The sequence below is a fragment of the Microtus ochrogaster genome, linkage group LG4 (genome assembly GCF_000317375.1).
Source record: "Microtus ochrogaster isolate Prairie Vole_2 linkage group LG4, MicOch1.0, whole genome shotgun sequence".
Classification (NCBI taxonomy): Eukaryota; Metazoa; Chordata; class Mammalia; order Rodentia; family Cricetidae; genus Microtus; species Microtus ochrogaster.
The window spans coordinates 15,997,468-16,023,972 of record NC_022030.1 but is presented as its reverse complement, the minus strand read 5'-3'; the positions used below and the strand labels follow the sequence as shown (position 1 = coordinate 16,023,972).

At 40.4% G+C, this 26,505-nt stretch overlaps 1 protein-coding gene across 1 annotated transcript in view; it reads right to left on the bottom strand.

Annotated features, from left to right (window-relative positions):
• Adgb (androglobin) overlaps positions 1–26,505 on the bottom strand; it is a 115,497-nt gene that overhangs the window by 22,407 nt on the left and 66,585 nt on the right. Inside the window, exons 15-27 of the mRNA XM_026786396.1 lie at positions 25,646–25,709; positions 23,339–23,441; positions 20,668–20,809; positions 19,042–19,156; positions 16,920–17,087; positions 15,598–15,733; positions 14,910–15,047; positions 12,453–12,546; positions 11,568–11,702; positions 10,926–11,079; positions 7,041–7,228; positions 1,743–1,927; positions 412–611 (exon numbers count right to left, since the gene is read on the bottom strand). Coding sequence (XP_026642197.1) covers positions 412–611; positions 1,743–1,927; positions 7,041–7,228; positions 10,926–11,079; positions 11,568–11,702; positions 12,453–12,546; positions 14,910–15,047; positions 15,598–15,733; positions 16,920–17,087; positions 19,042–19,156; positions 20,668–20,809; positions 23,339–23,441; positions 25,646–25,709 — 1,822 coding nt within the window. The remainder of the gene's footprint in view (positions 1–411; positions 612–1,742; positions 1,928–7,040; positions 7,229–10,925; positions 11,080–11,567; positions 11,703–12,452; positions 12,547–14,909; positions 15,048–15,597; positions 15,734–16,919; positions 17,088–19,041; positions 19,157–20,667; positions 20,810–23,338; positions 23,442–25,645; positions 25,710–26,505) is intronic.

Genomic DNA, 26,505 nt, shown 5'->3' with positions numbered 1-26,505 from the left:
TGTGTGCCTGTGTACATGTGGATCAGGTACACTTCTCTGTGATTTGGTCATACTGTGTGCCTGTGTACATGTGGATCAGGTGCACATGTGCACAGGCACACAGTATGACCAAATTACAGACAAGTGTGGTTTGCTCACTCTGTGTGCCTGTGCACCTGTGTGTTAGGCACACTTGGTCTCCGCATGTGCACGTGGAGGCCAGAGTCAGTTCTGAGGTCCTTTCACAGTCACTCTCTGCTTTATTTTTTAAGACAGTCTCGCACTGAATGCAGAACTTTGCATTCGTCTAGGCTAAGAGGCTCTAGGATCTGCTTGGCTCAGTGTCCCAGCCTGGAGGCACATATGTAGATTTTACCCACTGAACCATCTTCCTAGCCCTAAATAATTCTTTTTTTTTTTCAGTTAATGTACCTGTTGTGGTGTGCTAGAATTTTCTTCTATAGTAGGCACATTCATAACTTCTTCTTCCAGCAGGGGCAGACCTACCTCTACCGCCACACTCCCAGGTCTGCCCTTAAAGGATTTCTGGCCTGTTTGCCCGGCTTTTTTCTTTGTCATTACTTCTGGTTCTTTTTTAGGTGAAGTATGAGATAAGAGAATTTGCTTGCTAGCTAAAAAGGAGAAACATTGTGTTAGTATATTTGATAGACATTGGTATTACTCACTAAATGGACTACATATACACTTACAGAATACAGCGTACGTTAAAGGGCATGCTTATTTTAAGAAGGAAAAAACCCACTGCATCCTTTCAAATTTTCTGGTCTTAGAGATTTTATTAAGAATGTCCATGTGACATGTGCTCAACTATATTCATAGCAGAATTGTTTGTCATAGCCAGAACCTGGAAACAATCTAAATGCCCCTTGACTGAAGAATGGATAGGAAAATGTGGTACATTTACACAATGGAGTACTATATAGCAGAAAAAAAAAAACGACATCTTGAAATTTGTAGACAAATGGATGGAGCTAGAAAACATCATTTTGAGTGAGGTAACCCAGACCCAGGGAGATAATTATGACATGTACTCACTCATAAGTGGTTTTTAAACATAAAGTAAAGAAAACCAGCCTGCAAATCACAATCCCAAAGAACCTAGACAACAATAAGAACCCTAAGAGACATATATGGATCTAATCTACATGTGAAATAGAAAAAAGACAAGATCTCCTGAGTAAATTGGGAGCATGGGGACCATGGGGGAGGGTTGAAGGGAAGGGGAGAGGCAGAGAGGGGAGCGGAAAAAAGTGTAGAGCTCAATAAAAATCACTTTAAAATAAAAAAGGATGGCCATGTGGGGCTGGAGAGATGACGCATCAGCTAAGACTGTATGCTGCTCCTGAGGAGGATCCTGGTTTAGTTCTGAGCATCCACCTGGTACCTGAAAACCACCAGTGGCTCTACTTCCAGGAGATCCAAGTCTTTTTTCTGGCCTCTGTGGGACCAGGCATGTGCATGGGCCATTCATACATGTAGGTGAACACTCATATACATACATACATCTTTAAAAAATGAAAGCAGTCTCATGTATAAGAAATTTTCACTAAGAAGTCTTTAAGGGAAAGTCATATCCAATCTACTGGTTTTGGGAGCCTAATTAAACACATAATTACAACGGCATCCCTGGGGTCAAGGACAGTGTTAAGTTTTGTTTTCCATTGAAAATTAAGCCTTTTAGATGCCACAGCAACACAAGCATCTCTTCATGCAGGCAGTCCACACACCAGGCAGGTACTTACACTGGGAGCTCAGTGCTCTCTCACTTCCCAGGAAGTAGAAGGCAGGGATGATGGCTTGTCCTTTTCCCAGGGTGCTCACCATGGTCTCCTCGCTTTCCAGCACCTGCAGCTTGATGAAGGCATCGGGCTTGGATGTGCGGACCTGGATTGTAATGCACTGGGCCACTGACACTTTAATGGAGTACCTGTGGTGAGAAAGAAAGGTTCGGCTTTGTGAGCAAGTATCCCTCGAGCTGATAAAGGAAATGGTGTGGTTTTTCTCATTTGATCGTCTTTGTAAGGCAGCTTTGTAAGGCCCATGGACTTGTTAAGATGTTAGAGTGACCACAGACTTAGACAAATGAGCCCAAAATGACAGCCAAGAAAAACAGTAGTGTGTTTCCACTGCTGAAGAATTCCAAGTAGGAAACGTATCATTTTGTTAAGTATGACAGGAAGCCACTTATGGAACAGGATAGACCTACAAGCCACCATCCTTGAGAATTATGTGACCCCCACCATGTGTCACTTATATTAATGCCAATGGAGAAAAAAAAACAGTTCAGGGAAGCAGACCTTTGTGAGAAATACCCTTGTTTGGTATTTCTGCTCTTTCTTTCTCTAGTAATTCTTCACAAATGCTCAAGACATGGTAGATTTTTTTTTCCAAGCAGATGCAAATAAAACAAAAGTGAACCAGCAAAATCCATCACTTTGCCCTCCAGAATGACCTGGCTTCCCTTCCGTGGGCCTTTCTCTGGAGTACCCCACCCCTGCTCTTCTCACTAATTCATCTCCCTCTCCATGCTTGGTGTTGATCCAGAGTCTTGGTTTACACTGGCCAGGATCCCAACCATGTGTGCATCCCATTTGGGAACTTTTAGTCTTATCTTCTGACCTCTTGGAAGAGTCTCTCAGAGTTGAAGGGATCCTCCCAGCCTTGTCTTTAGACACCTGCTGTGTCGGGGAAAAACAGCTTCACACCATCCCTTCTCTTCAGATCTGCTTCCTCAGGCCCCTCTGCCATTGATGATCTCACGCATGCTCTCATCCACAGACCGGAAGCAACATTCATTCTACAGTTCCCCAGGCTCTCTGTGCCATCAAATGGATCAGAATTCCTAACTGAAGCCTCTAGCTCAGCTACCTCTCTAGGATCATGTGGCTGTTACTAATTACAAATTAGAAGACTTCCTACTAACCACCCTGTAAATTAGCTACTGCTCTGTGTCCTCCTCTGACATAAATGATGTCATTCAGACATTTCCCAAGGCAAGCCCAATCAGCCAAGGCCATTTAACCTCCATGTTTTAAAACATTCTCTCCAGATGCACGCACCTCCTTATGGTTTGTTGAACTGTATCTCTCTGTCCTACAGAAGCAATGTTGGAGACCTCACAAGGTCATCTCATGTGGAAATGGTTTTTCATTATAAAATAAGGTAAAGGATGAGACCAAATCAGTATGGCTGGTGGCCTTAGAATAATAGGGCAGAATTTAGAAACAGTCACAAAATGAAACACAATATGAAGATTTGAGTGATGAACCCATAAGCCAAAGAACATCAGCAAAACATGGAATGCCGAGAGGAAGACAAGAAATAGATTCTTTCCTGAATGCTCCAGAGACACCTACCCTGGGGACAACTTGACTCCAGAGTGAACTTCCCGACTGTGAGACGAGACATTTTTGTTGTTCAGCCACTCAGTGTTGTGTCGTAGGCTTGACAGGGCAGCTGTAGTGGACCTACTGACTGCCTGCTTCCAGTCACCAAGGCTACCACCTGCACTATCTTAGAGCTGTCCAACTGCTCCTCTGCTTTCCCCTTCATCCCAGTCAACATCAAGAAGCTGCCTGAATTAATATGTTCCATATTCCACATCTAGAACAACTAAATAAAATCTCATGATAATAGCTTTCATATTAGAAATTATATTAATTTTTTTTTCAATTCATGTATTATAGACATTTTTTTTTGTTTTGTTTTCTGTTGTTCAAGACAGTTTCTCTGTGTTGCCCTGGCTGTGCTAGAACTCGCTCTGGCCTGGATCTCAGAGATCCTCCTGCCTCTACCACCCCAGTGCTGGGATTAAAGGTGTATGCCACTGCCACTCAGCTATATTATAGACACATTTTTTTTTTTCACACAAGTCTGACAATGCCAGTTTCCTTAAAACTCTTAAAGCTTTCTGTTCCTGTGTTAGGAGAGCCTTCCAGAAGAGGTTCAGGGGAGGAGTTTCTCTGGCCTGGTCGCTCCATATTGCACCCTGGAAATGCACTTTGCAGAGAACTGGCCTCCATTCTCAGAAAACGCTGAACCCCTCCACACTCCTCAAGCAGCCTGCTCCCCAACTCCTCACCTCTCTGTCCTACACCTTTAAGACCAGCTCCTGGGACTAATTTAGCTTTAGATTAAACACCACTTCTTGGTCTGTAATTGGCCTCAGTGTGGTTCCATGGCTTTTAGTAAACAAGTTAGTCAAACTAGTAAACTAGTCACACTAGTAAACAAGTTAGTCAAACTAACAAACTAGATACACTTGTAAATAAGTTAGTCACACTAGCAAACTAGTCACACTAGTAAACAAAGTAAATTAATCGTTCCATTTTTAGTTTGTGCTTTCCTTTTTCCTTATTTTCTTTCTTATAGGCAATGTTGAAAATACATTACAGGAAGACAAACTGAGAGCAAACCCCCAACTTTAATGTCTGCATTTTAGTGTGCTTCTAATCAGAACGTTCTGCGTCTTTACCTAGAGATAAAATATGTTCATGTATAAAGCTGAAACATGAGCTTAGGGTTGTAATATATATCTGTGTTTGAAGGTTATTACTTATTTAGCTTTGATTTAATTTTTTTACAATTTTAAGGGGGAAAGTTTTTGTATTAAATAAGAATTGTAGGAAAAAATCAGGCAGAGTATTATTATTTGTTAAATTTTTATCAGAAAGACTTGGTTTTACTGATGTGGAATTTGCCTCCGTATGTTGTGAATATGTTTTATTAGCATTGGTGAGTGATAAAGCTGTTTTGGCTGATGGCTTAGCAGAATATAGCCAGACTGAAAGAGATAGAAAGAAAGAGTAGGCAGAGTCAGAGAGATGCTATGTAGCTTCTGAAGGAGAAAGATGCCATAAACCACCAAAGGAGTAACATACTGGCACCAGTAAGCCACAGCCTAGTGGAAATACACAGAATGATAGAAATGAGTTCATTTAAGGTACAAGAGTTAACTAAAAATACGTCTAAGTTATTGACTAAACAGTGTTGTAATTAATATAGTTTCTGTCTGATTATTTGTGTTTGGGCAGCCAGGAAACAAACAAGCAGTCTGCTTTTACATTTTTCCCTTTGAAAACCAACTCACCAATGCATTGTGCCTTTAAAATATCTTTTCAATACAATAAAACCTAGAAAATAATAGATTTTTTTAAAACTGGGCATCATAGATCATGCCCACCATGGCTTTGACCAAGTAACCAGCTGAGTATTCACATGAGTGGTGACTGGACAGCCGTAAAACAGCTAAAGACATCTGGATGTTATTGATAAATGATCACTACAAAAGACTGCACGAGATGTCAGAACCACCACGTTCTCACTGTCATGATTCTTGGTAAACTATGACCAGAAAGAAAGACTATAAGAGAGAACAAAGTGCTACGACTGCTTGTTAGTTGTCTGATTACAAATGGCATTTAGATATTTAATGTGTGTCCTAAATTCATGTGGAAGAATATTTTATATTAAAAAAAGAAAATGCTTAATTCAGGCCAACTATACATTAGACACTGTGCTTCTTCCCATGTTGAAAGGGCATGTGTCTGGCCTCCAATTTGAAAGGGCATGTGTCTGGCCTCCAATTTGAAAGGGCATGTGTCTGGCCTCCAATTAATTCTTTTCTGAAGAAGAAACAGAGAGTGAATAAAGCTGGGGAGAGGGGAGTTGGAGAGCAGGAGCTCAGAGGAGTGGAGGGAGAGGAAATTGTGGTCGGGGTGTATTGTATGAGAGAAGAATCTATTTTTAGTGAAGCTAAATAAAAACATTAATTCTCATAGAGGCTGATGAACAGATAATCACCTAAAATGTGTATACATTACATAAAATGTTTACCACTGGAATGGCAACTGGATCATCTACTTATACTGGGCACTTTAATGCAAAAGGTTTGCATTTTGAAAATTATCAGTAATTTTCTTTCAAAATGGCAAAATGAGGATGGAATATCACAAAATAAGTAAGTGTGCTAGGAAAATGAAATAGTACAGCTCACATGTCTGGAGGAAACCTTTTGTTCTATTGTGAGGCAGCCCTGGTTAGTGATTTGATGGAGAACCGCCTTCAGCCAATGGCCTTTGAAAGGCTGGACCAGGTTGGGCATGACTTTGGGTACCAAAAGGCCAGCGGGACCTCCTGCTCTCCCTCTGGCTTCCTGCTCACCACAGCTGGATATTTGATGTGATCGGTGAGTTCCCTTTTAATAAAGAACACTTTAGTATACCATATTAGGAGCTAGTACAGGATTTCTTTATTCACATTCCCCCCATCTGGCACCCAATGTGGGGCTGAGTTCATGTTTACCGGGTCCCCCTTCTCCCTCATGTGCTCCCACTTTCCGCCCGGACAAGGGCATTCAGTATTGACTATGGAGCTAGAGTTTTACTCTACAGTCAATGGAAAATTAAAAACATTTTATAGGCATGTGTAAATATGTATGTTAGTAGTAAGGATAGACAAATAAATTGAGAAGGGAGAGTGAGTGGCAGTGCAATGTCTTAAGAGGGATATCATGGAGTCCCAGATTCCAAAAACAACAGTTTTATGTAACAAATATAAGGAAGTCCCTGAAGTAGTGTAGCAGTATTGAGAAGAGAGGAGGAGACCCACAGTGAGGCGATGGTGTGTCAGAATTAGAATCCAAAGAACAATTATTGAAAGAAAGAGGAATTGGTACTAGGACAATTCAAGGGGTGTGAACAGGTGAGCATGAAAAGAAGGTTGGAGTGACAAACACGGATCCCCAGCCCCGCCCACGACCAGAGAGTGGCTACGGATAGAGCGGGACCAGGAGAAAGTCAAATAGCCACAGAGACCAGGAAGATTCAATAGTGAAAGTGGTGTGAAACAAAGCCCAAGAATAGTATTAGCACTCTTTGAAACTGTGTAGGCTTGATCGAGCATCCATCTAATCATGCTAGTGTCAGTTATTTCCATAAGATTACAGAACTTAAAATTTATTATATTCTAAATTATGAATTCATTTATAAAAAATACTGATATGTAAAGAACACATTTATCTGTCCATTATATACTTGTACCTGAACAGGATTTTCTTGTCATTAGGGATGTAGTAGTCTCTGATCTCCTTTATGGTGAAGGTGCTGCACGGGGACTCTCGGGAGAGAAAAGGAAGCGGGTTGTAGGAGCCAATGAGCCGCAGTTTCCAACGCGCGCCTGACACATAAGCGTCACCAGTATAGGCTTCAGCCACAAACGTGTATCCCTTCTGAAAGAGAAGGCAGCCACACATACAGGATTCACATTGCCATGAGATTCTCCAATATGTGGTCCACACATTGACGTAATGCCACTATGTTGATACCCCCATAGAGTCCAAGATCTCCTAAGAATCATCAAGCCATTAATGTTATGTTTATCCTTTTTAGAAATAATTATCTTAGGGCTGAGGGTGTATTTAAGCGGTAGGATGCTTGCTTAGCTTCTGTGAAACCCTGGATTAGATCCCCAGTGCTGTAAAGAAAGAAAACTCTGAAAAATGTCACAGGTCAGTGTCCTAAACTGTACTGTTCAGTCTTTGAGGGATTATGACAGAAGTAGGGAGACAAATGTTCATTTAAGTGAAGAAGCATATACATTTGCAAGTGTTCATTTAAGTGAAGAAGCATATACATTTGCAAGCCTCTTTCCAATAAGAGAGCTCATTAAGCTTCAAAGGATGCCTTGTGAAAATCCAAGGAACAAAGCAGACTCCTTCAAGCCAACATGAGTTTATATGAAAGAAGAACTTCATTAGATCATATAACTAATTTACAAGTAAATAGTAGCAAAGCTGTTGACTTCACGTGGGGCGGGATGTCTCCTGATTAGGGCTCTAGTCAGGTAACCAGGATGGTTAGCACCCAGTGCTACGTTATATCTATCTGTTCACTAGCTTTAGACATTCTCTGTGTGGGTGAAGATGTCCATCTGTCTCTGGAGACCATCTCTGTGACATCACATCAAGATGGTTCATCAGTGCCAGATCAAATTGTTTAATGGTGAAGATACAAGGATAGAAATACCTCATAGAGAAATGATGAGGGCTTCAATTTACAGTAGTGTCATCCATGATTTGTTTTGTAAAATACTGACCCAATACATTTTATGAAAATGGATTTCTAGGATGTTGTATACTTGGGAGGTATTATATATTTCTCCTTTTCCTTTCTGGATATGAGTGAGTGTGTGTGTGTGTGTGTGTATTTAAATGTCAATAAATGTTTAAAACCCTGAGAAATCTAAAGATAACTATTTTACCCTTGATTCATTAACTTTTGACACTATAATTTTATAGACAAAACAGTCACCCTGAAAGACAAAAATTTTATGGTGACATAATATGCTACACATATGTTCTCAAACTTGTCAGGTTAATACAGAGTGTTAATACAGTCACAGACTACAGTGCAAAGATTTAAGCAATAATTTTCTTTTCATCAGCTTTCTTCTGAGTTAACATTCCCAAAAAGATGACAAGATCACCCCATCTCCCCGCCCCACCTCAAAAGCACCACAGACAGTTAGTTCTCTGTTCACGCATGTCTACTTCTCTTACATAGCCTTCCCATTTCTCTCACTAAAATACAGATAGATACAGAAGGCAGAAGACATCAGAGAGGGATGGGAATGCTTGATGCAATCTGAATTTGCAGTGTGAAATAGTAGCTGAATGAAGATGAAATATGCATCTACATTTTGACTCAACTTGTATCCTTGAGACAATTCCACCTAGTTTAGAGAGCCAACCATGCTAAAAAATAAACTCAAAACTGCACACACACACCAAAACCTGTGAATTAAATATTCCTTAAATACCCCTTCCAAAATTAAATATCAGTGACTAATATTGATATAACTTATTTGGTGAAAGAAAGATCATCTCCAGACTTTGATGGCATCTATGACTTTGGTAGGCTCTTCCTTTAGACCAGTGGTTTTCAATATGTGGGCCACAACCACTTTGGGGGATGAATGACTTTTTGCAGGGGTTGTTTGAGATCACTAGAAAGCACACATAGTTACATAAAGATTCATAACAAAATTATAGTTATGAAGCAGCAATGAAAATAACTTTATATTTGGGTATCACCATACATAAGGATGAAGCATTAGGAATGCTGAGAACCATTGATTTAGAAAAAAAAATCTCCTTACTTTTGAGCTTTTTTGTTTTTTAATATTGGTGATCACAAACTAAGTTGTTTCTTTTTAATCAGAAATGTAAGTCAAATTTGATGCAAAAATTGTCTGCGTGTAAAAACAAAATTGTTATGGAAGGGCCTGCATTCTTCTCTAACATTGGACTTAACACAAGACATCCTGCTGTAGAAGGCAACATTCATGGGTAAGGTAAATTTCACAATCTTGGGATTTTTTTATGAAATGTCATTTATTAGGCCATGAAGCAGGAGGGAATACAATGGGTTAAACTAAGTTCGTAAAGGCATGCTTGATGTGTGGAAAATGATAAGTGTTGTTGAAATAAAGAAAATGTGAATATCATTACAAGTGGTAAACATAATGACCATAAATTAAAATGATATGGCTAAGTATAGATAAAATAACTTTTCTGTTGATTTTAATAACATAAATTTTTAGAAAATTATACTTCAGAACATAATTTCAAATACAGATTACTTCCATATAACATATTGTTTACCAGATTGCCTCATAAACTATAGACATGATACTTGTCTGATTTAATATAAGGTAAAAATAATTTAAGATACTGGGTACAAATCGATACTATCTTCCAATTTTATAAAATCTGATGCCCAAATCAAGAAAATTTATCTCATGAAAAAAAGAAAAATTGAGTTTATTAAAATATGAGTTTTTAGAATTATATTGAATACTAATAAGTTCAGTGAAAACAATTTTTAAAATATCACTATGCATATGCATACATACATATATAAATAATCAGTTGGAATAAGTTGTCTTATCAAGAATTTTAGATGGGTGTGTTGGGCACACCTTTAGTTTTGGCACTCAGGAGGCAGAGACAAGCGGATTTCTGAGAACGTGAGACCAGCCTTATCTATATGAGCCCCAGGACAGTCAGTGTTACATAGCAGGGCCTTGCCTTAAAATAAAATATAAAAAATAAATTTTTTTCTTATTAAAAAAATGTTTACTCAAATCTTGAAAATAGTTCAAAGGAGCTTTTTGAATTGATATATTTTTACATATATTCTTCATCTTTCTGAAGCCAATATTCATTAGACATTCATTAGAGAGGTAAGCCTAATTTACATAAAATGATTCATGAGATTATAGGCTAAAATGAACTTCAAAAAAAAAAAAAAACACACTCATAATCCAGAGGGGGAAGATTATCAAGTTCAAAACCACGAGGTTAAAGAACGGAAGTTAGGAGCAAAAGCGGTTCTTCATTTGCAGCCCATGCCCACTATGTTTGTCATGATTCCCTAGTGGGGGACAGCACTGGAAACATGAAGAGATTAAAATATCCAGAGAGGAAACATCGGATTGAAGGCGAGGTCTCTCAACCATTCAGCAGGCAGCCTAAAGTGGCTCTTGGCCTGATAAAAATATTGCCATTTTGAAGCCTGAGGGTGGGGGCTGGGTGTGTGATCGCCCCTCATCACCCCCGCCCCTCGCCCTACCATGCTTCAGAGCAGAACAAGGGCAATGTGTGAGATAAAGGCAAGCCTGGTCTTTTTCATTTTAGGACCAAATAAACTCCCGGGAGCCGCTTCTGTTTTAAAATCGATATGGCTTTGGTTTCAACAATGGGCATGTGCAATGTGTCCTTCCTGGGATGTCAGGTGTGCTGCAGCATTCACCGTCGCTAAAACAGTGGACTCTTCCTCCTAAGAGCTACAAGCTCACCTGCTGCACTTGCTTCTGGGCTCCCGTTCACCACTGTAAGAACAGCTGGGGATACATTCGGCACCTACCTTGTTCTTGGGGTACAGGTACGGCACCACTTTCTGGAAGACCTTGGGCACTTGCTCCATCGTGTCATTGTTGACAACATGTAGCATACAGATTGGGAGTGTAGTGTATACTTTAGGGACCAAGATCATGTCTTGAGGAACCAGAAACGTTTCTCTGTAATCACAAAAGCACGAGACTCATAATGTTTTAAGTAGAGTTTAACCAAAGAGCCTTTGTGAAACTTGAAGATTGCAAATAACTAAAAGGCTTGTGTATCTTTTTTATTTCAAGTTATTATTACTGTGTCACTTTGATGTATAAAAGCAAACCCCCACTTCGTACAATATTCATGACTTGTCCCCAATATGCTGCTGCTTGGAAATAAATGTTATCTAAGTATACTGGAAACAGACTGATTTATCATGTTAACGTATTCACTGAAAAATATCTCTAAACTGTTTACATTTTCCTATTTTGATATAAGGACAATTGATAAAATTCTCTGACATCCCATCACATATGGAGAAAAAATTGTGTATATGTATGGAAAAGTTTTAAACAAATATGAAAGCAGTCTAGAGGCTGGTACTTTTACTGTTATGCCTGAAACTTCAGGTCTGAATACTGCATGCCATCTGAAGATGGAATCCTGCACCACTTGCCTGAAGACTATAAACCAAGAATTCGGTGGCTGGTCTGGATAGTTGACTGTGTAGTCAGCAAAGGCAACCTTGGTTTCTTCATCTTGATAGCATGGGTAAGACTCCATAGACTTACACTTGCTTTTAAACATTAGTCTAGAAATGGAAAAACAACTTTAGTATCAATGACAAAGCATTTTTAAAAGATGCTCCAGTTACAAAAGAGAAGTAACCCTTGAAATAGCAAAATATCAGACACCAATATTTTCCCGGTTGAGGTCAAAGAGACACTGTGTGAGTTGTAGCAAGTGGTACCAAGGGAGAGAAGCACTGGGCTCAGTCGTGAATAACACCTTTCAAGTGCACTTGAAGTTATCTGAGGATTTTAACTGAAGGAGAATGTAATTCCCAAGCAAGGGAGTACTTAATTTCATACATGGAAAATAAGGCTGGATGTTTAAGCTCTATATCTGGGGAAAAGGAAGCAGGCAAAGCAGTTGTAAACTGGGTTGAGGCCCCTGAAGGATCCAGATAGAGACTAGAAATTTGAAGGAAGCTTGTGAAGTTAACATGAACAATCAGTTTGGAAAATTCAGTGATGAAAAACAAAGGACACAAACAAGAGTGTAAGATTAGAATTTTCTTCCTCTATGCTTTCTGGCTCATGTAACTGACTAAAATGAATCGTGAGATCTGCTTGCTCCCTGCAGGGAAGTCTGTGGCTTCTTTCACAAAAGGGTGGGAGTTGATAGGATGGATTCCTCCCTTCCTTCCTGAATCTAGATCTAGCCTAAAAGCACCAGGAATCTTGGATCCTTTTCACAATATCACAGGTGTTATCTCAGATAGAGGCCATTATGGCCACACAAAACAGTTCTTTACTGGGAATCTAGAAGCGTTCTTTACCTTAGGAGAGAAAGTGCATACTGCTCCAAATTTATCTCTAGTACTGCCCAAATTTTTTGAAGTGTATCTGAAACACTGGCATTTTCCTTCGTGTCTAAATAAAAATAATAATAATAATAGCAATAGTAATAATAATAATAACATTAACAATAAGAGTAAACATTAAATCCATAAGATATCTGAACAATGAACTTGTGGCCTTCATTTTGCAGGTAAAATCTTTGAAATTCCCTGTAGGAGGCATGTACATCTTTGTGCTCACAGATAAGCAATGGAAAAAATAGTAATCTTAAGCACACATGGTTGTTCCTTCAAGGAAAAGGATATATAATCTGTTTTCCAGCCAGAAGGTTGTGAGGGGGTGTGGCTAATAGTCCAGTACCCTCTGTGCCATCTGTATGGCTAGGCCTCATCAGCTACCCCAGAATCTATGAGCTTGCTTATCTTGAGCCTGTCTTCCGCAGTTAACCTACAGAAGCTATCTTTAAGGAAAATGTCACTTTATAAGAGTTTTGAAGTAGTCATGTCTTAAACTTTATTGTGTACATGGGACTGTGTTAGTTAACACCAGGAAACTTCTCTCCAAATTGTGCTGTGCTCAAATATGCCTAAAATAAACTACCGGAGTGAGACTCAGAGATCAAACCAGCACCAGCCACTGAGTTCTACTGAAGTAGATTTCATTCTTGCCTCTTGTGGATCCCCACTCTGCTGGCCACGGTGTTTGCAGAGTTCAGAATCCATGAGGAAGATGGCTCCAGGCTCTCCAGTTTTGTAAGGTAAAGTCATGTTTAAACCACAGTGCTCTAAATGTCTAGAGGAGAGCACTGCTCACAGTATTCAACTGTTTCCTCTCATCTTTAGCCTGCAAACAGACGGGTTCTTGGACGTTAATTAAGAGATGCATGAAACAGTTTGCCTAAGGAGATCTTCTGTCATACCAGAAACTCCTGTGGAAAACTTAGCTCAGAAAAGGCAATCACCCAATTATTCTAAAGAACACACCTGGATGGATGGCACAAACCTTAATCTACGGCACTGTCCACAAATGGCTTCACAGCAAATGGACCCACAGGGGTCAAAGTCAAGGCGTCCAAAACAGGCAGTCTAGAGTTTCTTATTGTCCTGCCTGACTGCCGTTGCTGCTCTTCAGAATATGACATGGGAACCACAGCCTTTGTTTATCTGCTGTAATGCTGATGTAATAGAGCCAAAGCCTTGCTTGTTTGGACGGCTTCTCTGAAACTCATCATCACGGGTGTGTGACCCTGAGATTCATTCAATGAATGTGAGTGGACATGGCACCTCAGGTCAGCCTCAAACTAACACTAGCAATCCTCTGCCCTCATCCTGAGTGCTGGGACTATAGGAGTGCAGTAGCATCTCTACATCTATACTGTTTTCCTATGGCAAACTATTTACTATATGCTTTTAAAAATAACCTTTGGGTATCCCAACTTTTCACTCCCTAGATAAACATTTCAATATTGTCACTAAATATTTTCTGTAGATGTATTTTTATAACAAAACGTTTGTGTAAACTAAAAAGGTCTCTCCTAGATAAATCTTTCCTCTCAAAATAGCAATGGACATCACATGATGAAAATGATTGAAAACACCTTTTGAATTTTCATCTGATAAACTAGGCATTTCTCCCCCACAATTCATTGGATATCCCTGAAGACATTTCACTCCACAAATGTGAGAGCATATTGAAAGACATTTCTGTTGCCTCATGCACAGAAGCACAGGCCTCCTTCCTGTGACAGTCAGTCTGAGAATGTACAATAATCTCCTACTTGGCTGAAGCTACACTGGGAACTGTTGCAACCAAACTGGGGATGGCTGCAGAGAACTCACGGAAGATTTGGACATCAAGCTGATCATTTTCTCAATGATTCATGGCCCGTACATTCTGTTTCAATGTGATCTCAGTGCATATGTGCATCTGTGTGGACACGTGTGTGCAATGGGCACATGCACGTGTGCACACACACATGTGGATGCCAGAAGTTGGGGTCAGGTGGTTTTTTTTAGTTGCTCTCTATTATTTACCAAGGCAGGGTCTCTTGCAGAACCCTGAGATCCTTGATGTGGCTCAACTGGCTGGACAACTGGCCACAGGGATGCCCTCTGTCTGCTTCTCAAGTGCACAGCTTTTCTGCAGAATCTGGGATCTGAACTCCAGTCCTCATGCTTGGGCAGAAAGCCCTTTTTCTACCCCGTTGTCCCAGCCTTGACATTTATCCTCTCAGTAAATATTCATTGTATAGTGCCTGACGTCTCAGACACGGCTTCTCATCCTGAGAACTCTGACCAGCTCCTTGCCTCCGGGAACTTCAGTACTAAATAGATTGAATTAGTTCTGTAAGCAAACTTACTCTAAAATACCCTAATCACGTAATGAAGCACCCATTCCTATACATGTGGATCCATTTTACATATGTAAAGTCATACCTGGCATTCTGGCTTTCATGAGCAGTCTGACATAAGTCCCTTTCCACATGGACTGGATTTTCACTGCTGCAGCTATTTCCTTGGGAGAATACTCCTTCTCACTTATTGGCATACAATATTTAATGTCTACCCATTCCGCTGGCAAAAGGAAGACAAACACTGGATTGGGATTTATATTTAATTCCTTCCCCAAAATCTTAATGCCTACAACTGTGAAATCCTTCATACATAAAACATTCCACAAGGATGGATGGAACACCCCATTTCGCATTGTCTACTGAGCTTAGGTGAATGCCTGGAGAAAGAACGGGCATGAAGCTATGGTATTTTGGTGACCTGCCTTGGATTCCCATCAGAAAGTAGCCAGAGGCTTCCCTCAGAACTGAAAGGAAACAAAATGTGGTAAGAGGAAGGAAGGAAGGCAATTGGATTGGGACATCTCTCAAAGTTCCTTCATCCATACCAGGTGGGTCAATGGCGAATTCGGAGGGATTCAAGGTTCCCCTGGAGGTAGATGTAAGGGTTAGGAAATCTTTCAACAGACCTTGGAAGCCCTTGGAGCATCCTAGAGAGGGCTTGAGCTCCACTGGTCTCTGACAGATCTGCTGTCTCTGCTCCACAAAAGCTAAACTTACCCTTTTGAAATTATCATCACTTCCATGCTCAGATACTTAAAATGAGTCAGTACCTAAAGAGGCATCCTCTACGAGAGAATCCAGTAAGTCCGTTTCTAAAACCATAGCCCGAAATGCAAATTTGAAGTTTAAAGGAGGCTTGGCTATTTGAGATTTTTTCATTAAACGCCACAATGATATGTGGAAAACCTGAAAAAGATAAAAATAATCACACACACACACACACACACATATGCACACCACACACACACACATATGCACACCACACACACACACACACACACACAAAATTAACAATAGTGGCAACATCCAGATTGGATGACGTATGGAGCTGAGTCATTCTTCGCTGCTGAGAGCATCCGTTTGAATGTGTGACAAGGTGGGCATTTGCCACTGCACATTCAGCTGGCTGTCTGGGACACGTACTGTAGTCCACCTTGATGCTCACACAGCAGTAAAATGGTTTCTTTCCCCTCTGCTTAGCTCTTCTTGGCTGGGCTTAATCTTAGTTTCTGCTTTGCCAACAATATCCAACATCAGCTTACAAGTGAACAATGATAAAATATACTTCTAGTGCAAAGAATTTTTTACTCACACTTAGGTTAAGCAAGGTGAATATTGTTGGTTTACACAAAGTTACAGTTTAGTTGAATGCCCTGTATTTTTTCATTCTGCCTTTGAAAGCCCCTCCCTCAAAGGTCAGGTGATAAGGTCTGAGATGTTTTCTGTTGTCAAAATTGGGTGCTATTGACATATGCCATGAAAACAAGTGATCTGTGACACATCCCATAGTGCCCAGTACATTCTCTTAACAAAAATAATTTAGCCTGAATGTCAATAGCATGGAGGTTAAAAAAAAAATCAAAATAAATAAAAACAGATGCCACTTGCTTGTTATGCGGCTGGAGTGGACCAGTACCTCTCAGTTTTCTTCCTCAGGAGACAACCAGGAAGAAGTAGCCTGACTTCCCTTCCTGCAGGCTATCTAGAAAGCCAGAAGACTACTCAGCTCCAGCAGAAGGTTCTGAGAGTGAGCAGACTAATGTTCCTAAAGGCAACCTGAACTACTGACAGAGCACTGCTGGGTGAGTGCCAGCCTTTCCCCTCCTTTATGAAGACATCCTTCCCAGCTCAGCAGGGGCTTCTGGATGGATGAGCCTCAGCAGCCCACTGCAGCCATTATCATATTCTCTAATTAATTTCATTCCCTTTCTCATCTTATTCCTCTAGATTCCTCCCTGCTTCCTGAAATCACTTTCCCCAGAAACAGTCTCTATGCAAACCACTTCCCCAGATTCAGCATTTGGGGTTCATCTGGAGCATCTTTCAGGTGGGAGGTTTCCTGCTGTGAGCCTCAGGCCCCGGAACTGCTTACCCTGAAGTGCTGAGCAGTGAGTTCTTTGTTGTAGAGGGGGATAGGATAGTGGGCTGCTTGTAGATCCCTCAGAGCTGCGGACAATTTACCTCTGTCTTTGAAACTAGCAATCACATTTCCAATAGCTTTCATAATTATTACAGACTGTTCTGTAAATCGGTAGCTCTCCTGTGGAGACAGAGCACACATGCAGCAGCCGATCTCACGTCTATTTAAGGGCAAGCAAGTTTACAAATGTTCAGCCTCGAGGGAAGAAAAATCCTCCATTGTATGCCTGATTCAAGGCTGTTTCATTTGTAGAGAGTAGACAGGACTGAGCATTTCATTGGATGCTGGTCTAGGAGATATATAACAAAGGCTGAAAGTCCTAGGAAAAGTACTGACTACAGGGCACTAGGCTGTGGTGGGGTCAGGGAGAACGCCATAGCAATTGTGTCCAGAGCTAGTTCTGAAGGCTGTCTAGGATGTCAGGCTGACAGAGACTGGGATTTTGAGAACTGAAGAGCAGAGAAGATTCCAGGGAGAAGGTCTTGCAAAATTAAAAACAAAACAAAAAAGCCAGACAGAGGACTAGCTTGGGCTGCTTGCTCCCTCTAGCTATCCATTCTGAGAAACAGTAAGAGTTCAAAGCTGACAGAGATCCAGGAGTCAACCCAGTCTGAACTGTTTGAGGACTGTCCTGGTTGGTGTGTACTGGATGGTGCTGGAGTTGTCTGGAGCAGCACATGCCTGCTAAGAGAGAGTCAGGAAAACCGAGCAATCTTTACTGTTTCTCTACAGGGTTCCCTAGGACAATGATTGTCCCATATCTCCAAAAAAAACAACCAACTAACCAACAACAACCAAAACAACAAGAATAAACAAGGAGACAAAGGACAGCTATGAAGTCAACTTGTTGTGCTTCCTTAAATGCCTACCAAGCAGAATGAAAAACAGGTGGAGAGAAGACAGCACAGCCAACAGAAGGAAGCCTGGAGGAAACTCATAGAGTCCTGCCCAGCCAGCCTAAGGGGCATGAGTCAGATCATGTGGGAAAACCCAGTCAACCCTTGTGTTGCCACAGGGTCTTCTGGCTACCTTAGAGAATCCCATGTTTGCTCTGCCTGGAGTTTTTAACTTGTTTTCTTGGGTTTTTAGTTTATTTCATCTTGATATTTTTTTAGTGAGAGTTGTTTTTTGTGAGATAATCTTTTTGTATGTTTTATCTTCACCAAGGCGCCTTTAATAAAGAGCTGAATGGACAATAATTAGGCAGGAAGAAGTTAGGGGGAAATTATAAGAAGACAGGAAAATTCAGGTGAGTGAATCTACACAGAAGGAGTTGGACATAAAGAATGAAGGAGAGGTTTAAACCCACGTGACAGAATGCAGATGAACAGAAATGGGTTAATTTGTTCTACGAGCTAGAGGGACAAGTCTAAGCCAAGGCCAAGCTTTCATAATTAATAAAATCTCTGTGTCATTACTCGGGCCTAGTGGTCCTGAAGAGAAAGTGCTGCTGCAGTTTCAAGGTGAGGACGTTTCAAGGTCATACAGCAGAAAATACAGCTTCCGGCCTTCCCTAGACACACGCATAGACAGAAGACACTGGACGAGAGGAAGCATTTTAGTGGCCTTGCTGAATTCATTTTCTCTTCAGAACAGAGAAAGGAGCAAGAGGTGGCGAGGAAAGACAAAAAAGAAAGAGGAGGAGGTGGTAAATGCTTCCAGGAGGCCACAGTGATCCTCTGAATCCCGGGAACATGCACTCTAAACTCCTCAGAGTAAGGAAAGGATGGGACGGGGAGGAATGCTCAGGCTATAAATGGCCTTCTAAAGGCCTTTGCTGGTGCTTTACCCTTCCAAAGGACCAATGCATCTCCCCGCGTAGTGATAGAAATGAAAGGCCCAGCAGAGCAGCAGTGGGGACACTGGTTGGAGAAAAATTAATTTTGTTTGTTTCCCTACAGACCTTAGGTTGTTAACTATACAGACTACATCTGAACATTTCTTAAAGGATATATGAATAGTTTAATAGGTTAGAAAAGGAGGTGTAAACTAAATGCATTCTAAAAATCAAAATAAGACTGAGTTTAAGCTTTTGAAATCAGAGAGAAAGTAGGAAGTTTGCTAAGATATTTACCGGCTCAAAGTTGGGCAGTACGACATCTTCATCCCCGATGACAAATGTCATCATGCTGCAGACATGTAAGGCGTGTCCCACTGGGGAATACGCGCTGAAGAGTAGCATATGCCTCCTAGAGAGAGTGAACACTGTGAGGAGGGCGCTTCCTCTGCCGGATGTATTTCTAGCTGCTGGATCAGAGTTTGGAGTCAAAGCAAGTGAAGCATTTTATATATATTTTTAACACAGATGGGATGGACTACCTTTGGATTTCCACTCGCACCCTCCGATATCATGAAATCTGTGTTTTACTGGTTGCAGAAGACAGAAATAATTAGACAAACTTTCACACACTGAAGACGCCTCCCACATACTGTGCTGCTAAAGAGAATTCTAGATGTTTTTCTCATGTGTGTATAGAGCCTTGCTGATTCACAGACACATCATTTCACAGATGTGAGTTCTCTCCTTCCTATCTCGTGTCTCTAACACTGAAGACAGACACTTTCCTCAGTTACTGGCCATTTAGAATGTTATGAAGATACCCATAATGCACTTTTGGCTTAGGGGTCTATGTGGGGACATGCAACTGTAAGATGCCCCCTTTTAAAGTCCCTGTCCTTAGTGTGTTGCCAGTTCTATCACTGATTCTCAACCTGTGGGTCATGACCCCTTTGAAGGTCGAACTACTCTTCTCAGGGGTTGCCTAAGACCGTTGGAAAACACAGGTGTTTACATTTTGATTTATAACAGTACCAAAATTGCAGTTCTGAAGTAGCAATGAAATAATTTGATGGCTGAGGTCACAACAGCATGAGGAACTGTATTAAAGGGTCATAGCATTAGGAAGGTTAAGAACTACTGAATTAGACAGTCTTGCGGATTTAATTTGATTTCTGAAGAACCTCTCTATACAGAGTCTAGACTAAAAAATAATGATTGACTTTTTAAAATATTGGTTTTCCAGGTTCATAACACATTGTTTTGGCATTAAATTTTGTTGTTTGGGATCTGCCTTCTGCACACAGTCCATAACTTTTCACTGATCACACACAACTACAAAGATTGAACTTAAGGGAAAAATAATCTAGAAAGGATTTTTCCCATTTGAAATACAAGATGGCCTCCCTAATTTTATATACTAAAATCAGGAAAACACTTCCATTGTATATAATTTTCTTCAAACAGAAAATGTGACGTATTTGCCTGGTTTTTTACCATAATTAAAGATAACGTCTAACAAAAACACAACACAGATGAAATTCCAGGTTGGTGGGAAGAAATTCTCATTTACAATCTAAATGGGATGAAATCAAAGGAAGTCTTGCTAAAGAGTAGAGATGTATGAGAACACAAGAGAGACTGGTGCTACAATCATTTTAGAAACCTCTGGCTTAAGCAGGTTTAGGCCATGTTCTTTACATATTCATCCCCAGAACTGTCAATAATGACCATCCCAAAAGAGCATCCAGTGTGGCCCAGAGAATGTCACTTATTGGTAGGAGTCTGTCTCTCAGTAATTCCAATGATGGACGGATGCCTAGTCAAATCACTTCGGAAGCAATAATGTAGAACTCCCACTGCTTATTTCATTAGTCAACAGCCTAAAAGACTCAAACAAAGGAAAATGAAGTCAGAGCCTACCCAACAGGCAGGCGCACCATGGCAGCCTTCGTAGCATAGGTGTGGATCCTCAAAACTGCACTGAGAGGCTTCAGGGACTTCCAGGTGATGGCTTCGGCTGTCAGGAGTCCAGGCTCCACGTAGGGACTGTCTTTTGTTAAGGCTTTGGGAGAAGGGAGATGTGTTGAAATGTGATTGTGGAATGATAACCCTCCCCCACTTGCATTGCGTTCTGTCCGGTAACGGCATACATAATTGTGAAGGTGAATCCAGTACTGATGGTATTCTAAAGGCATTCCTGAAATGCCAGATGCTGAGATTGTAAGTATGGGAAATAGCACCTGGCTTGGCTATTGCGCTGCCTCCCTACCCCGTTCGTTCTTCAAAATCATCTCCTCAGACAGAAAAACTGGGATGAGAAAATTGAGAAAAAGGAGGACGTGCAGATATATTTCATCATAGTCTGCTACTATTTTTTATCATCTCTATGTGCATAATTAGAATACCTTCACAGATGTAACTTTAATGAGAAATTGTACAGTATCCAGAATAATAAGAGATTTCCAAGATGGTATTAAAATCAAAACATTTCCTTGTCTATCTAAATGTTTGTCTTTCAAATTCCAAAAGTCTTTGAACTTAAATAGAAATTGCAATAGAAAAAATTTAATCAAGTAAGTTTTTCTTTAAATGTGAATCAATAATGATTCATCAATGACTGAGAACATAATGAATTTTGTCTTTTTTCTAAAAAAAAAAAACCCTCTGAAGATAAAGGTACAAGGTCACAGTGTCCTCATGCATGCAAAATTTCAATATCCTGGAACATGAGGACTTCAGAGCACTTTGCTAAGAAGGCATATTAAACTGAAATCACTAAATTTTGGTAATTTTATTAAGTGAATATTTATTTGGCACCTGTTACACAATATTCGCTATTCAAGACAACTAAAATTCAAGATGAAGCATAAAAGCTCTCACCTTTAATATTGTCAGAATACTCAGTTCTTAAGTATTTGGGAGATATTTGTTGAACAACTGTAATCTGTGACATGGTTAACTTGAGCTAAAGATGATCTTTAATAAAAGATGCAAAAGAATCAAAAAATAATCACATAGTCAGATGGCCTGTCCAAGCAAGGAAGTCCACCCACTAAAGGAAGAGGCAAGGCATGTCAGATGGTCTGTCCAAGCAGGGAAGCCCACCCACTAAAGGAAGAGGCAAGGCAAGTAAGGGCCGTGGGGAGTCTGTGTGGAGAAACGAGGTCAGCCACTTCCCAGTGAAATCAGCAGCATGGCTTTCAACTGAAAATAGATGAGAATAAGAGTAGAAAGTGAAGCCAGGCAATGATGGCGCACGCCTTTAATCCCAGCACTCGGAAGGCAGAGGCATCAAATCTCTGGGAGGTTAAGGCCAGGCTTTTCTACAGAGTGAGTTCCAGGACGGAGAAACCTTGTCTTGGATAACAAAACGAAACAAACAAGAGAGTATATGTGAAAGAGAGACTTCCAAGTTCAGCCTTTTGTGAGAAGAATGGGAGAACAAGAAAACTAGGCACTGCCTGCAGAGGGGGCCATGCTGAGATCTGGGTTCCTCGGTGTGGAGTGGGCTGGCCAGGACGGGAGTTCCTTTTCCCAGTCATATTCAGATGCTCCTGTGCAGCCAAACATTTGACAGAGTTGAGTTTATTATCTGGATGCTTTTCAGGGAAGGGTGATGGAAAGAGGCAAGGGCAAGTGTGTTTACTCGGCATCATTTTCAACCTATGGTCCATGGGCCACATGTGGCTCTATGTAGCTAACGATAGCCATGCCTGCAGCCCAACAGAAAACCATTAACATACTTAAAACACTGTGAGATTTTGTTTTTGTTAAGTGGATTGCATCGTTCCCTAGAATGGACTTTGTAGATGTCACTGTCAAAAGGCTGAGAATGTCCAGCAGGGTGACAAAAGGACATGATTGCAGTGATTGGCCAGAGAACTTTTACTGGAGTAGGAGGAAAAAGGTCATAAAAATGATGGGCATATAAGGAATGGTATAGGATAGATGGATGGAGAGCTTGTTAGAGTCAAGAATTATAAGGCTGGGAGTCTGAAGAGAGGAAACTCTGGAGAGAGATTTAATATAGTAATTATATTTAATAATATAATTTTATTTAATTTAATAAATATTAAAGAGATTTAATATTTAATAATGAGAATTTATTTAATTAATTCAAATTAGTCTGACACTAGCATTAACATAATCCATTGGCACCACTTCCATGAACTTAGTCATTTCCCACAAGCCTCTAACTCAGAAAGATCTCTCACCACACTGAGAGACAAGGGACCACAAGTCACAGAGGAACCCAGAATGAGCTAAAGGAAAAAATCATTTCTGATCTTTGTCAGATCAAGTAACAAGGAAAATAAGAATGATAACAAGTAGAGGCTAAAAGAAAAGTAAGACTGAGCATGCCAAAAACCTGAACAAGAGACTGTGGCCAAGGAAGAATTGGTGGCAAGAGTAAGCAGAGTACCCAGTGTTGGAGGATCAAGGGCAACAGAGGTGGTAGCAGGGGCAGTCCCTTGTAAGTCTGCAAAGAGATAGTTTCGTCACCGAGGGACTGAAAGTCTTAGTGTCACATATTCCCTAGCCCACCTGTGCTCTGGGCATCTAGATGATGGTGATCTCAGAACCTTCTTACCTCCAGATTCCCCCCAGCGCACCAAAGCGGAAAAGCAAACCAGCAGTTCAATAGGCTTCAGGCTGTCCACAAACAGATAGTAGGGCACACGTTCCTCTGAGAACTATGAGAAATCAGATCAGTCATCAGGCTTACTGGGCCATTCATCCTGCCAGGCATAGTGTAGTTCACACACAGTGAACTACATTCTTACTGCATTCTATGGACCAGAGTCAGTACATTACAGGTCTAATAAGACGAAGCAATAATCTGTGGCAGCTGGGTCTTGAACCTCAGAGAGTCTTGTTGCTGAATTAGAAAACTCTTCTGCAGGAAGAAAAATAGGGAACCACCAATTCCAGGAATGAAGTTGTGAGAAGGGGGGCAAGCAAAGGGCAGAAGGTCAGCTACAAACAGGCAAGAAGGCACAGACTGAGCATTGTAGCGAATGAAATTGGCTAATAGGGATTCATTTATGCATTTTACAGAGTGTTGCATAGGAAAACAAAACAAAAAACTTTTTTTTTCATTCTTCTCACAAGATCATTGAAATATAACCTCGGCTTGCTGATGTTTAGGGTGTTTTGTTTCAGAGATACAGTAAAGTGATTGGTCACATCAGAATTCTTTGGAAAGACAGTCATATAGAGCTACACGGTTAAGACTTCGGTGTGTTCTATAGAGAACTATGAGTAGCCCTAATTTCCAAGAAAATGCAAAGCAGAATGAGTGGGTTGCCAAAGGCACAAAGTTTGTAGGTAGCAAAGCCAAAGCTTGTCTCTAACACTGTACTCATGACTATGGCCTTGTTATTGTTTCTCAACTTCACAGTTCTTTAATATAACTTTGAATGGTGGCATATATAAGCACATTCAAGAAATCTAGTTGTCACTATGCTGTAAAAGAATGTCATAGAAGTGCTACTTTACCACAATATTTAAACAACCAGTTAGTAGCGGGATGATGAATCTCTAGTCACACTGTAATAATGGAAAGCTTCTATTCAATAAACTATAAAATCATTGCTAGAACTGTGGCATAGTAAAAGATCCAAGTCACTGCCTCCTCCAGTTATCTATTAGTTATCATCCAGCCATTTCTTTTACGTTTCCTTTGACTTACAGTATACTAGTGTCATTGACAGTTGTTTTAAATACTCATTATTTGAGTGTGAAGGTCTCCCAGTCCAACATGTGTCTGTGAGGAGAAATGAGCTCTGTAAGGGGCTCAATTTTAAAGGTTTAGCATTTAGGGCATTGGTTTTCCTCAAAGCCATTCATGAGTGACTTTCAAACGTTTCTTTCCCATCCTCACATTGAGCATTGGGAGAATATCTGTGATGTGGGCTGTGGCCACCAGCTCTGTGCTAAGTTGGCAGGACCAGTGACTAAAGCAGGAAAGCCTGGCCTCAGACCTCATTCAACACTTTCTTTGAGACTGCATGGAAGCTTTGAGCTCCAATGTCTTAAAAATATATATATCATTTCCTCATGACCATGTATGTTATAGACATTTGGAGAAATAAACAAGTTGCATAGGCATGTCACTTTATTTTGCTAAATTGACATTTTTTAAAAGGAAAAATAATTATTTATAATCACTTAAAAAAAACCCTTAGAACAAAGAACATTTGACCATGCCACTACATATGCCCATACATTGAAAAGGTTGATGGTTTTCAAAAATGGTGAACTTTAGTTTGAAACTGTCAGCCAACATTTATCATCATTTACTGATAGGAAAAGTATCTTACAGGCATTGTCTTAGTTATACCCCAGCCATGTGGATGACTCTGGGATACAAACTAGTAAAACATCACTTATGGTCTGGATAAAGGGTGATTAAAAAACTGAAAATTGATGTATCAAGTATAATTGTGTAAGAAATTTAGAATGTTTTAGTAAGGGCATTCTTTGATGTGGGATTCCCCTCTGTATGCTGTAAATACCATTGATTAATAAAAAAAAAACTGTCTTGCCCTGCGATAGGACAAAAGAGTAGAGTTAGGAAGGGAAAACTGAACTGAATGCTGGGAGAAAAAAGGCAGAGTTTAGAAAGAAGCCACTTAGCCCCGCTGGATACAGACCGGAACTTTACCCGGTGAGCCACAGCCACATGGCCATACACAGATTAATAGAAATGGGTTAAATTAAGATGTAAGAGTTAGCTAATAAGAAGCTAGAGCTAATGAGCCAAGCAGCGATATAATTATTACAGTTTCTGTGTGGTTATTTTGAGAGTCTGGAAACTCTGGAAATAAACAAGCAGCCCCCATACAACAATTCTTCATGAACCTTAAACCTATAAAGGAAAGTTTAATGAACTTACCTTGAATTCTGACTTTTGAAAATTAAGACAATAAGAATTTGGTTTGTGGAAAATATATATGTGGCTGAAAAGGAGAACATTTATAACAGATTATTGCCATTAGATACAAAACAAGTATTACATGTTTAGTTTCTTAAACTTAAATAATTATAGGCAAAAAAAAAAACTTCTTTAAAAATTGCTTCACTTGTTGTTCTAAAGAGACAAAATTATCTCAATGGGAAAATCTACCTTAATTAACAAGTATTTGAGAAGGAACTAAGACTAACTAGAATGGGGTTTTGTTGATAATGTGCTATGCAGATGGATATTCAATGCATCCATTATTCCCTTCAGGCAGCAGAAGAGAGCGAATGCAGATACCCACAGCCAGACACTGTGTGAAGAGAGAGTCTAAATAGGAAGTCTCCATCAGATCCCTTCCCTCAGGTATCGGGAAACCCCAAAGAAGACAGGAAGGAAAGATTATAGAAGTCAGAGGGAATGGAGGACACCAGAAGAACCCTGCCTACAAAATCAACTAAGCAGGGCTCATATGAGTTCACAGAGACTGAAGGGGCAAGCATGGGGCCTGCATGGGTCAGCACCAGGTCCTCTGTGTGTACATATGGCTGTTAGCTTGGTGTTTTTGTGGAACTCCTAACAGTGGAAGCTGGTGTATCTCTGACTCTTATGCCTATTCTTAGGACTCTTTTCCTCCAAATGAATTGCCTTGTCTAGCCTTGATATGAGGGTTTTTGCCTTGTGTTAACATATCTTGTTTTGTTCTTTTTGACTGTTGTCTCTTGGAGGCCTACTCTTTTTTGAAAAGGAAACAACAGGGGAACTGGGAGAAGTTGGGGGAGGGGAAACTGTGCTCT